This window comes from Hylobates moloch, unplaced genomic scaffold (assembly GCF_009828535.3).
Source record: "Hylobates moloch isolate HMO894 unplaced genomic scaffold, HMol_V3 SCAFFOLD_37, whole genome shotgun sequence".
NCBI classification, from domain to species: domain Eukaryota; kingdom Metazoa; phylum Chordata; class Mammalia; order Primates; family Hylobatidae; genus Hylobates; species Hylobates moloch.
Genome location: NW_026652312.1, coordinates 848,348 through 865,198, shown reverse-complemented (window position 1 = coordinate 865,198; position 16,851 = coordinate 848,348). Strand labels below are relative to the sequence as shown.

The 16,851-nt window shown below is 35.9% G+C and overlaps 1 protein-coding gene across 7 annotated transcripts in view; it reads right to left on the bottom strand.

Moving 5' to 3' along the window:
• Positions 1-14,873: 14,873 nt before the first annotated feature.
• Positions 14,874-16,851, bottom strand: part of LOC116463456 (Golgi-associated kinase 1B-like) — a 257,888-nt gene continuing 255,910 nt past the window's right edge. For all 7 annotated transcript variants that reach the window (XM_058434644.1, XM_058434649.1, XM_058434647.1 and 4 more), the window contains one exon: positions 14,874-16,124. In XM_058434644.1, coding sequence (XP_058290627.1) covers positions 15,917-16,124 — 208 coding nt within the window. In that variant the 3' untranslated portion in view covers positions 14,874-15,916. The remainder of the gene's footprint in view (positions 16,125-16,851) is intronic.

Here is a 16,851-nt window from a genome sequence, read left to right as displayed (position 1 = left end):
ACTACTGGTGTGACTAACGCTAAGGAAAGTATATCTAAAGCCTGAAGCGCCTGTTTTGCATAGTGTTTCTAGAACGTTTTTAAAGCTGTTTCCCTTAGCAACGATATTTTTCTTAGAATGGCTAGTAAATTACCTTTGAATCTTAAAATACGTAATGGTCCACAATTATGTACAAAAACACTTCAAAATTAGTCCCATCCTACTTCATTCCTTGATTATCTCATGCCTATGTAACTCCTAAAGCTTTCTAAATTACTTCCCATGTCTTCCTTATTCCTTTCCACAACATACACACCAATCTACTCTAACAAATATCTTCATCACATGGCTGCCTTTTTAAAGAATTTGTCATAACCTCTCAATAAAACAAAATACGAAAAAGAGCAAAACATTATTTGTTGCAAATCACTGAAATAAATAAAGAGGATGAAACTATGGGAAAGAATGCTACATTTAGCATAAAACTAGTAAAATTAGTACCAAAAATAGAGCCTAGGAGAAATAGCAGATATATATAGTAGCATTTATGCCAATTGGAGGAGAACCAAAAAAACTATGCATATTTCCCAGGTAATAAGCAATGCGTAGCTTTTTTGTTTTTAATTGGGTTCTAAGATACCTAAGAAAGATCTTTTATTTGGTCCTTCAAAGACTGGAGATAGGAGGAAGGGGGTGCATATTTGTGGGGGTCTAGTTCTGCAGCATGGAAAAGCACAGGAGGAGGGCTGACTTAGTGTCTCTAGAGATACTCTGTCTCATTGTCCTGAGAACAAAGCCCTAACCTAGTATCTAGAGATAATGTCTTACTATTGTGAGAACAAAGCCCTAGCCTAGTATCTAGAGATACTCTGTCTTATTATTCTGAGATCAAAGCCCTAACCTAGATATGCTGCCTGGTAGGTAGGGAGGGAAGTCAGAAGACAAGAACAAAACAGTAACTGCTGCTGAGCACAGCAAATGCATAGTATATCCCACACAAAAGTACGGAGCAATACCTGTGCTCTAGAGCAGCACTGGCCAACAGACATTCTACAGTGATGGAAATCTGTATCTTGATGCTGATATGGTAATGCAGTATTCAATGTCAATTAATTTAAATTCAATTCCAAAAACTTTAATTTCTGTGAAAACCTAGATCAAAACAAATACAAAAAATTTATAGCAAACAAAGCACTGAAAGATGAAAACTGAGCTAGAAAAGCAGAAAAGAAACTTGAAGATAATAAAGTAATTGGAAGAATTAAAATTAATTAGAAGCAATAAGAAGTAGAATAGATATTGCTGAAATAGAATGAGGTATAGAAAGAAAACACTTGAGGAAATAGTACATATAATAAAGAAAAAAATAAAGAAAAGGAAGCAAAGAAGGAAAACAAAATTGATTTGAAAGCAGATTCCATATACACATCATAAGTTTTTCTTAACCTGAAAATAGAACAAACAAATAAAACCAAAAATATGTTCAAATATATATTGTAAAATCTTCCTAAAATAAAGTAAAACGTAAATATGTTGATAGCATATTGTGTTTCAGGAAAACACAATACAGAATGACCAACTTTAAGACGAGTCCTGAGAATGTATTCCTCAAAGAATATATGAAGGAAAAATAAATCCGAAAACAAAGAAAAAAAATCAAGAATAAAGAAAGAATTCAATGAGCCTTAAAATTGGAAAGCAAATCACCTAAAAGTTAGAGGGAAAAAAACAGAGTTGCCTCAGAAATCTTATCTCAATGTTCAGTGTCAGATGACAGTGCTAGAATATGTCTACAGAATTTCAAGGGAAAAAAATAAGAACTCCAGATTTTATATCAGCCAGATCATTGTTTACATACATAAACGTAACAGAACGAGATTCACAAATGAACAAAGCTCAGTGAAGATGGAACTTATGAGTATGTATGTAAAAATTGCTTGATAATGAAGCCAATAAAAAATGAAATGAAAGAAATAAAATAAAAACATCAGGAAGGAAGAAGTTGTAATTGATGATGGGCATGAAATCCATTCAAATGTACAACTAATGCACCTGTGACAGAGTAGGAAACAAAAAGTAAATATTAAGGATAGTAACAATATAAGAATGATGGTAAATGTCTTAGAAGTTAATTTGTGAATGGAAGAAGTAGGGGGAAAATTTAAGGGCACAAACTTTTTAATCTGTCATAGGAAGAATAATGATATACTTTCTAAAACTGATAAATAAAAAAAAGAAATTTCTTTAGAAATAAATTATAGATTTTCTGTTCATTGCAAGTATCAGAAGAATAATCCATTTAGATTAAGCATTAGCTAAAAGGTGAATTATAAAAGGATACTCAGTCATTTCACAGAAACCAAGAACTAGGAGGAAACTATAGAGCAACTAACAAAGAAATCAAAAGCCACAAGATTCCTTTCACATCAGATCCTCCTTGGGTATCTGTTTCCATATTTCTTCTCTCTCTCTCTCTACCTACAATGAAGTTTCTCCAGCTCACATAGAAGAAATCATGGCTAAAATCACTGGAATATTATACATTATTACTTTAGTCTTTGGTCCTGGTTTCTTTTCCTCATTTTCAGTCCTAATATTCTAAGGGATTTATAGGTTATAATGTTAAGTGAAACAAGCCAGGCACAGAAAGACAATATCACATGTTCTCACTCATATTCAGGACTTAAAAGTTATTTCATGGAGGTAGAGAGTAGAATAATGATTACCAGAGCACTGGGAAGTATATGGTGGGGGTGGCGAATGGGAGGGATGAAGAGAGGTTGGCTAATGAGTACAAACATACAGTTAGATAGAAGGTGTAAGTTCTAATGTTTGATAGCAGAGTAAGGTGACTATAGTTATCAATATACTTTTAATTTATTACATATTTCAAAATAGCTAGAGAGAAGATTTAAAATGTTTCCAACACAAAGGAATGATAAATGTTTCCAGCCATGCATATCTTAATAACAGATTTGATCATTACACATTGTGTATATATATCAAAATATCATACATACCTCATAAATATGCACTATTATTGTGTATCAATTTTTAAAAAGAAAAAATTTCACCATTATAATAAAATAAAATTCTGAGGGAAGTATTCAGATTGGCCCACTTAGGTCAGGTGTTCAATTTTGAACCAATGAATTATGACATGAAACAGAGCTGAAAAAGAAGATTGTGATTTGCCCAGCTTAAGTCACATGTACATCGCTGGACCTATTCACTATGGCCTGCAATCCAGGGCAGAGGTGAGATTAGGGTGGATTGGGGTGGAAGGTTCCCAAAAGTAAAAGGTTATTGGAAAAACAATAATAAGTTCAAGTTGTGCTGTCTCAGATATAATGAGAGGTGCCACGTGTAGCTTTCACCATACACTGCAGTTAACATTATTCACCAGATATTTCTAGTGTCTTTCCTTTCCTGGCTACTTTTGTCTAGTGAGTTGTGTGTGGAAGTGAAAGGCCCTTCAGAACTTTGTCCTGCTCAGGCACAGAGATGGAAGCATTCAGGCTGTTCCATCAGCCCGGGTCTCTGGGAAAGGGAGCTTTGAGAAAGCCACATGAAGCTCAGGAGGAAGAAATATCTTGGGCTCTGAAATAAATTGTTTAGGTGAAGAATAAACGTTTGAGGTCATGGATATCTTAATAACCCTGATTTGTTCATTACAAATACATTACATTGTATGTATGTATCAAAATATCACATGTACCTCATCAATATGGAAAAGTATTATGTATCAATAAAAAGAAAAAAGGCTACCATTTTAATAAAATAGAATAAAATTCTACAAAGAGTAAAACTCTCCTGCCAATCTGTGATGGGCATGTGCTATGAGAAATCTCCCTTTGTGTTTTAAGCCACTGAGATTTAATGGCATTTTGTTACCATAGCTTTATTTAACCTGCCCTGACTGACACTGAGACTGCACTGCTCCATGGCTGCTGACTATATCATGGCTAAAACAATTCCACTCTAGTGCATTTTGCTATTCTTTCTCCTCTACTGCTGGTAGGGAGAAACCTACTTTCCATTTCTTTGATCCTCTTTCAGAGGAGGCTCCCACAAGGTTCCTGAGGGGAATCAGCTTCTTTTCAGTCCAGGTTATCTTCTTAAAGAATACAGATAGTGAGTCCTGGGACAGAAGATGGAAAGCACAGATTTGCAAGCACTCTTATCAGCAACAACAACCCATTTTAAAATTCTCACCCTGATACTTAATTTATTATATTGCTCCCAGATTTATTCTTCACCTCTACATTTTAGAGCTCAAGATGTTTCTTCCTTCTGACTCTCATGTGGCTTTGCTCAAGGATCCGTTGTTCCAAAACATCAGACCTCCTAGGGCTATTACCAATGTCATACGATGTGGCCATAAATTATAGTACAAGGAATTTGACAGAGAAAATCTTCATAAATGAAATGTGAGAAAACCAAAAAATGGTAAAAGTGTTACCCTTTATAAAGGACTATCAGTGGGCTAAAGCAGTGGTTCTCAACTGGGAAATGATTGTGCCTGCCAGAGACATTGTGCAATGTCTAGAGAACTCTTTGCTGTCACACCTGTAGGGGCTGCTACTGGCATCTAGTGGGTAGAGGCCAGGGATGCTGCTGAACATCTTGCAATCCACAGGTCAGCTACCCTTGACAAAGAATTATCTGACTCAAAAGGTCCCTAGTTCTGGGATTTAGAAAACCCAGGCTAGCCAGAACTTCCAACACTATGTTGAATAGGAGTGGTGAAAGAGGGCATTCCTGTCTTCTGCCAGTTTTCAAAGGGAATGCTTCCAGTTTTTGCCCATTCAGTATGATATTGGCTGTGGGTTTGTCATAGATAGCTCTTATTATTTTGAGATGGGTCCCATCAATACCTAATTTATTGAGAGTTTTTAGCATGAAGGGTTGTTGAATTTTGTCAAAGGCCTTTTCTGCATCTATTGAGATAATCATGTGGTTTTTGTCACTGGTTCTGTTTATACGCTGGATTATGTTTATTGATGTGCATATGTTGAACCAGCCTTGCATCCCACTTGATCATGGTGGATAAGCTTTTTGATGTGCTGCTGGATTCAGTTTGCCAGTATTTTATTGAGGATTTTTGCATCAATGTTCATCAGGGATATTGGTCTAAAATTCTCTTTTTTGGTTGTGTCTCTGCCAGGCTTTGGTATCAGGATGATGCTGGCCTCATAAAATGAGTTAGGGAGGATTCTCTCTTTTTCTATTGATTGGAATAGTTTCAGAAGGAATGGTACCAGCTCCTCCTTGTACCTCTGGGAGAATTCGGCTGTGAATCCATCTGGTCCTGGACTTTTTTTGGCTGGTAAGCTATTAATTATTGCCTCAATTTCAGAGCCTGTTATTGGTCTCTTCAGAGATTCAACTTCCTGGTTTAGTCTTGGGGGGGTGTATGTGTCGAGGAATTTATCCATTTCTTCTAGATTTTCTAGTTTATTTGTGTAGAGGTGTTCATAGTATTCTCTGATGGTAGATTGTATTTCTGTGGGATTGGTGGTGATATCCCCTGTATCATTTTTTATTGCATTTATTTGATTCTTCTCTCTTTTCTTCTTTATTAGTCTTGCTAGCGGTCTATCAATTTATGCAGCCAAAAGACACATGAAAAAATGCTCTTCAGAGAAATGGCCATCAGAGAAATGCAAATCAAAACCACAATGAGATACCATCTCACACCAGTTAGAATGGCAATCATTAAAAAGTGCTGGACAGGATGTGGAGAAATAGGAACACTTTTACACTGTTGGTGGGACTGTAAACTAGTTCAACCATTGTGGAAGACAGTGTGGCAATTCCTCAGGGATCTAAAACTAGAAATATCATTTGACCCAGCCATCCCATTACTGGGTTTATACCCAAAGGATTATAAATCATGCTGCTATAAAGACACATGCACACATATGTTTATTGTGGCACTATTCACAATAGCAAAGACTTGGAACCAAGCCAAATGTCCAACAACAATAGACTGGATTAAGAAAATGTGGGAATATATACCATGGAATACTATGCAGCCATAAAAAATGATGAGTTCATGTCCTTTGTAGGGACATGGATGAAGCTGGAAACCATCATTCTCAGCAAACTATCACAAGGACAATAAACCAAATACCGCATGTTCTCACTCATAGGTGGGAATTGAACAATGAGAACACGTGGACACAGGAAGGGGAACATCACACACTGTGGCCTGTTGTGGGGTGGGAGGAGGGGGGAGGGATAGCATTTGGAGATATACCTAATGTTAAATGATGAGTTACTGGGTGCAGCATACCAACATGGCGCATGTATACATATGTAACTAACCTGCACATTGTGCACATGTACCCTAAAACTTAAAGTATAATAAAAAAAAAAGAAAACCCAGGCTAAAGTCAGGTTTTAATTAGAAATTTGTCCTTAATTAGGAATTTTCTTCTCTGGATGCTGCCACATCCCTCCTCTCTAAACATAACATATTCTTTCTATCTGAGATAAAACTTTCGGTATCGCAAGCAACAAAGGAATACTAACAGCAATACACAATAAGAACAGCAAATAGCATTGCCATAATAGCCACCAAAACTCCTGGGAAAGTCCTAACTGTCATTTGTTACCTGATTAAAAGAGAAGAAAATTGACTGTCTTCTAGGAGGAGCTACAAATTATTTGCTCATTCTCTTTCAAAAGAACTGAATCTTGCAAGCTTAATCATACCATATTCTCAGAAAGTTAGAGGGAATATCTGGATCATAGTTGTTTCTCTTGTCTTTTCTTTTTATTATACTTTAAGTTCTGGGATACATGTGCAGAACGTGCAGGTTTGTTATACATGTGCCATGGGTTTGCTGCACCCATCGACCTGTCATCTACATTAGGTATATCCCCTAATGCTATCCCTCCCCTAGCCCCCGACCCCTCCACAGGCCCTCGTGTGTGATGCTCCCCTCCCTGTGTCCATGTGTTCTCATTGTTCAACTCCCACTTATGAATGAGAACATATGGTGTTTGGTTTTCTGTTCTTGTGTTAGTTTGCTGAGAATGATGGGGTTTTTTAATACTCTTGAGAGCCTGAAATGAGTGTACAGAACACGATATCTTGTTCTTCTAAACAGAAGCAGAGCCAATAACATAGGGTACTTTATAAACCAAATAACGTCTGGTGTCCTGAAGCTAAAGAAACTGTCGGCACATCCTGCAGAATCACAGCTGTTTCAGTCTTATTTAGTGACTTGTCCCACTCTCTGCAGCCCAGTTTGCCTTGCGAAATATAGCACAGCTGGCTATTCTGCAGCAGTGATTAAAGCCACTGACAAGAGAAGTTGTTTTTTTTTCTATTTGTTAGCTCTTTGTCTCAAAGGCTTTAGAAATCTTGACAAGTACTCTTACAAAATACAGATAACTTTCTTAAAAGAAGACACATAGAGATTTCCTAATGTACACATGACTGTGCATATTTTTATCAACAAACTAAATACACTTTGGAGTCATGAGGATAAAATAGTGCCTTTCTAAGATGAAAAAAAAAGTTGAACAAATTTAACCACATGCAATGCCATTTTAAGAAAGGATTCCTGTGACTTCATTGGCTTATCATGTGCATTTTTAGGTTGCAAAACAGTCTGCCAGCAACCCTTCTTAGTCAGACCTTTCTTACAGCAAAGCCCTATCCCAGAGGACTAAAGAGCTTAAAAATTGGTGAAGATGCCATATTTTGACATAAGACAGCTATGTGTAAATTGGAAGTGGGGCAAAAGGTGACATAAGCACAGACACTTCAAACTCCTCTAACAGGCCAAGGAGGACATAAGAAATGGTTACAGTTCTTTGCATAAATGTCAAGGAAATAATTCCTTTAGGAAAAATTCATTCGTTTAGGAAATTGTTTAATAAAAAGCAGGAGCATTATGGTGATGCCCAGAAAACCACTGGCAGTAAATCACTCAACATTGACTATATTTCTCCCATACTCCAAGACACAACTTTTTATTATACTTTAAGTTCTGGGATACATGTGCAGAACATGCAGGTTTGCACATAGGTATACACGTGCCGTGGTGGTTTGCTGCACCCATCAACCCGTCATCTACATTAGGTATTTCTCCTAATGCTATCCCTCCCCTAGCTCCCCACCCCCTAACAGACCCCGGTGTGTGACGTTCCCCTCCCTGTATCCATGTGTTCTCATTGTTCAACTCCCACTTTTGAGTGAGAACATGCGGTGTTTGGTTTTTTGGTCCTGTGCAAAACACAATTTTAAAAGTGACTATCTGAGATCTTTTGTATTTCACAGCAAATAAAACAGGTAACTGGTAATTTTTAATAAATTAAAGGTTGAAGTGAGAATAAACTCAAAGGTTTGTTTCTATAGTTGATTAAGTAAATGGTAGTGAATTTGGAATTGATGGTATGGGCTGAAAATGTTTAAGAATTGGTAAAGTAAACAGTCTCTCAACTTTCATTGGTAAATAAAGTATCTCATTAAATATTCTTTACCAAAACCTAAGTTTTCACCTTTGCATAAAAACAAAGCTTTTAAAATATATTAGGTGAAGATCTTCTGAATGCAAATAATATAATTTCCCATCTTCTTAAATACACTGGAAAGCAAGCTTTCTTAACCTGGGAGACCATAGACCCAGGAGGGAAGAGCTCCATAAATGGGTATCTGCAGATCTGAGAGCCCCATGAAACTATGTACAGAACTGTATAGACAGCTGAACTTTTAATCAGCTTCTCAAAGAGATCCAGATCTCATAAAAGGCTAAATACCACTGGTACAACACAGAACATAAATTAATGCATTTCTGATAAATCAGTATATTCATTAGGTTGCAAAACAGTATTAATCTATTATTGTAACATGACACTGGAACATGATGATGTCTGCAGAACATATTGAGGTGATTAGATCATTTAGCCACAACGTGACTCTGAACTATCATTTCAAGCAGCAATCATTGACAATAAACTACAGATAGGCAAACTCTTACTGTGAGTACCAAATCCCCTCTCTAGTCTAATAAGAGTTCATTTCTGGACACTTCTCAAAAGAATTGTTTTCCTACATTTTTGCTAATAAAGATATAACTTAAAGTCCAATTACAGGTCTTGATTGATGATTAACATGTTAAAAATTTACTTATTAATTCATGTATCTGCATTGTTTAACAGAGCATAACACATAGTAAATTCTCGATCAACTGTGCAATGTAATCATCAAAAGTTTCATAATATAAGTAGCTTTCTTGTTTATTCTGCTCTCCAAATGTTCATAAAACAGTGCCCTAAAATTATTACTACATATGAATATGCCTATGTAAAACCTTCAAGGTTTATAAAGTTGGGATTTCTTATTTTATCTTGGTAGATAATAAATCTGAGAAAATCTTGGCTTTCTAACTTTCTAAGTCAGTTTTAACATTGAAGATTCTGGGTCAACAGTTTATATAGACTGGGGCAAGTCACTTTGCCTCACTAAGCCTTAGTTTCTCCATCAGGAGGATGAAGCTGTTGGACAAGATGCTGACTTCATGGTCACATTTTATTATGAAATTGTGTAAGTCAGCCAAGTGCTGTGGCTCACGCCTGTAATTCCAGCACTTTGGGAGGCCAAGGCAGGCAGATCACCTGAGGTCAGGAGTACCAGACCAGCCTGGCCAACATGGTGAAACCCCATCTCTGCTAAAAATACAAAAACTAGCAGGGTATGGTGGCAGGCGCCTATAATCCCAGCTACTCAGGAGGCTGAGGCAGGAAAATCCCTTGAACCCAGAAGGCAGAGGTTGCAATGAGCTGAGATCTTGCCACTGCACTCCAGCCAGGGCGACAGAGCAAGACTTCGTCTCAAAAAAAAAAAAAGAAAGAAAAAGAAAAATTGTGTAAGTTGTATTCTGAAAGTTTATTAAAGTAAAATTTTCCAAAATGTAAAATCATGACTCTCAAGCAAATAAAATTATATGGCTCTGTGGTCAAATGTTTATTAAAGCAAAATTTTCAAAAGATAAAAAACTGATTTGTATGAACATGTTAAATGAATATAAAGATTTTATTCAAATAATCAATTAATGATGGAACCGGTGAGATGGTAAAAACCATTTAAAAGAGTATTTCAAAAGCTAAATATTTATAGGCAATGTTAGGATAAGATTGTTGGACTAGATTTAAAACTGGTTAATGCCCAACAGAGTAATAAATTGTAATCATTAAGGTTATCTCTTCCAAGAGAAGGAAATTATTTGCATCTCTATGGAACAAAAGTCTACAAGTCTCTGCCCTCCTGCATTGTTAAGTAGCCCAAGTAGCAGAAAATTAAGCCCAGCATTGCACTGAAAAAAACACACAAAACTCTCTTCTGGCTATTTCCACGTTTCAAATAATTTTTCTGACAAGTCAATTCTTTCTTTTTTTTCTTCTTTTTCAACATTTATTTTAGATTCAGGGGGTAAATGTGCAGGGCTGTTACTTGGGCATACTGCATGATGCTGAGGTTTGGGATATGAATGTGCCCATCACCTAGGTGCTGAGCATAATACCCAAGAGTTAGTTTTTCAACACGTGTCCCCCTCTAGTAGTCCCAAGTGTCAATTTTTATCATCTTTATCTGACAAGTCAATTCTAGTTATCTTTCACGAATGAAAGTTCTTTATTATTGCTTATGATACTTAATTTTTTTAAAAAGGTCTTTATCATCCTTATTTGACCCATGTTCAATTTCCATATAATTTTCAGATGAATGCTCTAAATGTGTGCTTGTTCTGTGCTGACATAAACATAACAGAACCAAAGACAAAAACCACATGATTATCTCAATAGATGCAGAAAAGGCCTTTGACAAAATTCAACAACACTTCATGCTAAAAACTCTCAAGAAATTAGGTATTGATGGGACATATCTCAAAATAATAAGAGCTATCTATGACAAACTCACAGCCAATATCATACTGAATGGGCAAAAACTGGAAGCATTCCCTTTGAAAACTGGCACAAGACAGGGATGCCCTCTCCCACCACTCCTATTCAACATAGTGCTGGAAGTTCTGGCCAGAGCAATCAGGCAGGAGAAGGAAATAAAGGGTATTCAATTAGGAAAAGAGGAAGTCAAATTGTCCCTGTTTGCAGATGACATGATTGTATATCTAGAAAACCCCATCGTCTGAGCCCAAAATCTCCTTAAGCTGATTAGCAACTTCAGCAAAGTCTCAGGATACAAAATCAATGTACAAAAATCACAAGCATTCTTGTACACCAATCACAGACAAACAGAGAGCCAAATCATGAGTGAACTCCCATTCACAATTGCTTCAAAGAGAATAAAATACCTAGGAATCCAACTTACAAGGGATGTGAAGGACCTCTTCAAGGAGAACTACAAACCACTGCTCAATGAAATCAAAGAGGATACAAACAAATGGAAGAACATTCCATGCTCATGGGTTGGAAGAATCAATATCGTGAAAATGGCCATACTGCCCAAGGTAATTTAGAGATTCAATGCCATCCCCATCAAGCTACCAATGACTTTCTTCACAGAATTGGAAACAACTACTTTAAAGTTCATATGGAACCAAAAAAGAGCCCGCATCGCCAAGTCAATCCTAAGCCAAAAGAACAAAGCTGGAGGCATCACGCTACCTGACTTCAAACTATACTACAAGGCTACAGTAACCAAAACAGCATGGTACTGGTACCACAACAGAGACATAGATCAATGGAACAGAACAGAGCCCTCAGAAATGATGCCACATATCTACAACTATGTGATCTTTGACAAACCTGACAAAAACAAGAAATGGGGAAAGGATTCCCTATTAAATAAATGGTGCTGGGAAAACTGGCTACCCATATGTAGAAAGCTGAAACTGGATCCCTTCCTTACACCTTATACAAAAATTAATTCAAGATGGATTAAAGACTTAAATGTTAGACCTAAAACCATTAAAATCCTACAAGAAAGCCTAGGCAATACCATTCAGGACATAGGCGTGGGCAAGGACTTCATGTCTAAAACACCAAAACCAATGGCAACAAAAGTCAAAATTGACAAATGGGATCTCATTAAACTAAAGAGCTTCTGCACAGCAAAAGAAACTACCATCAGAGTGAACAGGCAACCTACCGAATGGGAGAAAATTTTTGCAACCTACTCATCTGACAAAGGGCTAATATCCAGAATCTACAATGAATTTAAACAAATTTACAAGAAAAAAACAAACAACCCCATCAAAAAGTGGGCGAAGGACATGAACAGACACTTCCCAAAGGAAGACATTTATGCAGCCAAAAAACACATGAAAAAATGCTCATCATCACTGGCCATCAGAGAAATGCAAATCAAAACCACAATGAGATACCATCTCACACCAGTTAGAATGGCCATCATTAAAAAGTCAGGAAACAACAGGTGCTGGAGAGGATGTGGAGAAATAGGAACACTTTTACACTGTTGGTGGGACTGTAAACTAGTTCAACCATTGTGGAAGTCAGTGTGGCGATTCCTCAGGGATCTAGAACTAGAAATACCATTTGACCCAGCCATCCCATTACTGGGTATATACCCAAAGGACTATAAATCATGCTGCTATAAAGACACATGCACACGTATGTTTATTGCGGCACTATTCACGATAGCAAAGAGTTGGAACCAACCTAAATGTCCAACAACGATAGACTGGATTAAGAAAATGTGGCACATATACACCATGGAATACTATGCAGCCATAAAAAATGATGAGTTCGTGTCCGTTGTAGGGACATGGATGAAACTGGAAAGCATCATTCTCAGTAAACTATCGCAAGGACAAATAACCAAACACCGCATGTTCTCACTCATAGGTGGGAATTGAACAATGAGAACTCATGGACACAGGAAGGGGAACATCACACTCTAGGGACTGTTGTAGGGTGGGGGGAGGGGGGAGGGACAGCATTAGGAGATATACCTAATGCTAAATGACGAGTTAATGGGTGCAGCAAAACAACATGGCACATGGATACATATGTAACAAACCTGCACATTGTGCACATGTACCCTAAAACCTAAAGTATAATAATAAAAAAAGAAAAAAGAAATAAAAAGAAAAAGAAAAAAAAAAGAATTTCATAAGACAGTGTGTAAATAAATCTACATCTAGGTATTTTATTCGTTATGTATAAGGTAAAGTATATTTAATGGCACAGTAGAATAAGCAGACTATGATTACAAGTCCAAAGATTACAAATATAATGATGATATCAAATATATGCACACACAAACACAATCCAACAAAATTCTTGACTCTCTTTCTTTTTTCACCACTAAAGATAGCAAACATTCCTCTGTACCTAGCTTTGAAAACACATCTACAAAAGCAAATGAACTCATCTGCAAAATAAAAAGCACATATCCTTAATTTCTGATGTTTTATTATAGATTTTTAAGATACATATTTATGTTTATATTATTAGCTTAAAGAAAGTAAGTCACACAAGAATAAGCTTTTGCATGTCTGCTAAGGTAAATTATTGTATTATAAATTTGTTATGAAGTTATAAATAAAACACATATTGTGCTTATGTGAATGAAACCACAGCATAATCGGAGTGCATTCAAAATGCACAGAGTATTCTCATTGTTTCAATAAGACAAAAGAGAACATTACCTATTAGAATTAAAAGCCTGGCCTTCAGCTATCCAGTAGTCAAAAATAATTCATCACGAATTACTCATTGATTACAAAACAAAATTGTTAAAAAGCAAAGGTGACTAAAATAAACATGTTGCTGGGCCTTTCATTTAATAAGCATTTTGGAATAACTGGAGGCAAATAAACAAAGTTAAACTCTCATGTGGGAAGACCAGGCTGCCCAACAGCATTGTAGCTTGAGACTCAAAGTTTAAGCCGGCTTCTAAAAAGCCTGTTAGTCCTACCATCAATATGATAAATTTGGATCAAGATGGTAAAAAAAAAAAAAAAAAAAGTTTTAAGCAGTAAAAATGCAAATACGCCACCTTGGTAAGACAAGATGTCAGGCAACTTGCCAAAAGAGTTATTTCAAGTCAGTGGCTCAAAGTAGAATTCCAGTCTCTAAACTTTCGTTAGGCTAATTTTCATTAAGAGGATGATTTATAAGAGAAGAAAAGGATCTTAAAAATCCCAGAGACAGTGAGTAAAAGTGGAGACTCAAAAGAGCCAAGGAGTACTATAAATCTGTAGAAGCAGAGGGAGGCACTCAGGTCAATAGAGGGAAAATTGAAGAGGAAGATAATCCAAAGCTCAACTGTCCAGGGGGTAAGCACAGCCCATAAAGGTGCTAAAAGTAGTACATGAATGTGAGCCTAGAAAAGCTACAATTAGATTTTCAAATGATCTCTCTCTCGTTGGTCCATCTTCTCTTATACTTAAAACATTATTTTGACATTTTGTTCTACAATTGTATCAATTAGATCTATAGATTTTTTCCAAGTCTAGCCTCTATTGTAATGTTGTTAGTAGTTCCCTTTCACACAGATATTGAGTTACCCTTGACCAGAACAAAGAAAATGTGGTGTATTTTAGCAATAACAGACGTAACTGTGAAAAGACAGGAGAGAATGTATTATAAACATTCTCAAATTGTATTTTTAAACTTTCAGGAAATGAAAAAGTCACAAATTGAACTTTTAAATAAGGAGTAGGATGTGTAAGGGCAGGAGGGTAATGGTAATCTATTCTGAATTTGAAACTCTATGTGAATATCTACCATATGTGATGATCTTGGATATTTGCAAAGGACATAAAGATGCAACACATGAACCTGATTTGTCCATGTCTTCCAATCTGATTTAAAAAGTGTTAGAAGGAGTTTGGAGATGATTATTTGAGGCTTGATATTGTCCAAATTTACTGTTTTAGTTCTAGTCATGAGGAAAATTGATCAGAGGCAGGTTTTAACTTATTTTGTTCATATTACTCATGTTGAAATAAGCCAGATAATATATTGAAACATACTCAATATTTGGACCAATTCCCAATATCTGGGCAGTAACCATTAAATCAAATTAAATATAACTACATAGAACAAATTTTAAGGAATTTACTATTATTAATAAAATATACATAAATTATATTACACTGTTTGTAAAAGTAACAAAATTTTTAAGAGACATCCATTTTAAAATGATACTCTTTAAGTACATTTTCAGATAGGTAACTTCATACTTTAGAATTATTTAATTTCTCAGCCACTAGATACAAATTGGACCAAAATAGAGAGAGTAAAACTCTTTAACATATAAATTGTCAGATGTGAATGATTTCCATAGGGGTAACAAAATAAATTTCTAAAAAGGAATGGAAAATATGATTCTTGTACTTAAATTGCTGATTATTTACAGACACAATAGAAAACATACTGGTGATTTTGCAAATAAACCAGCATTTCTGTTTAAATGTATGGTCAGCTCTGATGCTCTTGCAGGCTGTGGGTCTCTGTTCCAATGTAGAGTTGCCTCGGGGTAGTGTAGAGACTGCTCTATGTTAACAATCAGCAACAGAAAAACGTCAAGAATCATTCCCATTAGTATTTGGTCAGAACAGTCAAAATGGAACAAAATATGGTTTATTAATGGAGTCAGTACCTCTGGTTTGCATTTTTCTATTAAACAACATGACAAATGTTTTCAAAACTTAGCTAGAATAATAACTGAAACTTCTGTTGTCAGATGTTCAGACTCACACATAGCATGATGTTAGAGAAAAATATAAACAAATATTTCTCTAGTTTGTTTTTCAAAACTGTTTTAAGTACGCATACAGTGCTCAGTCCCATTATAGCTACTTGGTTAAAGTCGTTTATTTTATGTATTCATCTACAGTGCCTCATTGCTAAATGGGCTTGAGGTTGATGTGCTTGATTTAAAAACAAAACCAAAAATGCATAAATATATCTAACACCCTAGCCAGAGATTCTTTTGTCATTCATTCATAGGTAATACTTTGACCCCATGTGCATTGATATAGGTGATAAGAATTTTGGCTCTGTGTTCTATTACATCGATAAGCTTTTCAATTCCTTGTCTACCTCCTTGACTTTCCCAGTACACTTTATCAAGAAACAGAGACTGAAGAAGTTTCTGCCGTAAGTGCTGGCTCTTCAAAACAGAAACTGCAGAAGCAGGAAACCTGAAAAGATAAAATGATATTTCAATCTTAGTAATTGCTTGGGAACAGTACTCCTTACCCAACTGTCCTGCCTTTCATTAATCTCACATAAATCACACTAACAAATGGTATCTTTGAGAACCAAAACATTTTTGTCACTGCCAAGGGGACACTTCTCTTAATAATAATATACTAGAAGAAAGTGTTTCCAGTGAACTGAATATTCTACACCATTCAGAACATGACAGACATCTTACTTAAGTTCATTCTGTACAGTCAAACAAAGGCATGGAATTGGAAAGGATTCTATTAGACTGGCAGAAATACTTTTCTTAGTCTTAGGCTCATTTCACCTGTGGAAACCTCTTTAATCTGTCAAGTAGAACGGTATCCTCAGATGTGTCAAGGTGGGATTTTACGCAAGAAAATATGAGAGACAAATTGATAATGACAACTTCAATAAAGTATTCTGCCTGAATAGAAGTTACACAACTGAATTTATGTGAAATAATAAAAAATGTGGGTACTAAAATGAGATAAGATTCATTCAAAAACATCAAATTAAAGAAAGAATTGTCTTTGAGTCATACTTCTGGAACTCTGAGGATTTAGGATCATTTTATTTAACTGGAGTATTAAGATGTTTTCAAATAAATTTAGCAAAACTCAAGTTTCAGAGAAAAGTTTTAGTTCCATAATGAAAGTCTCTCTGGAAAACCTAAGACCAATTTAGAGGGGTCTTTGCTGA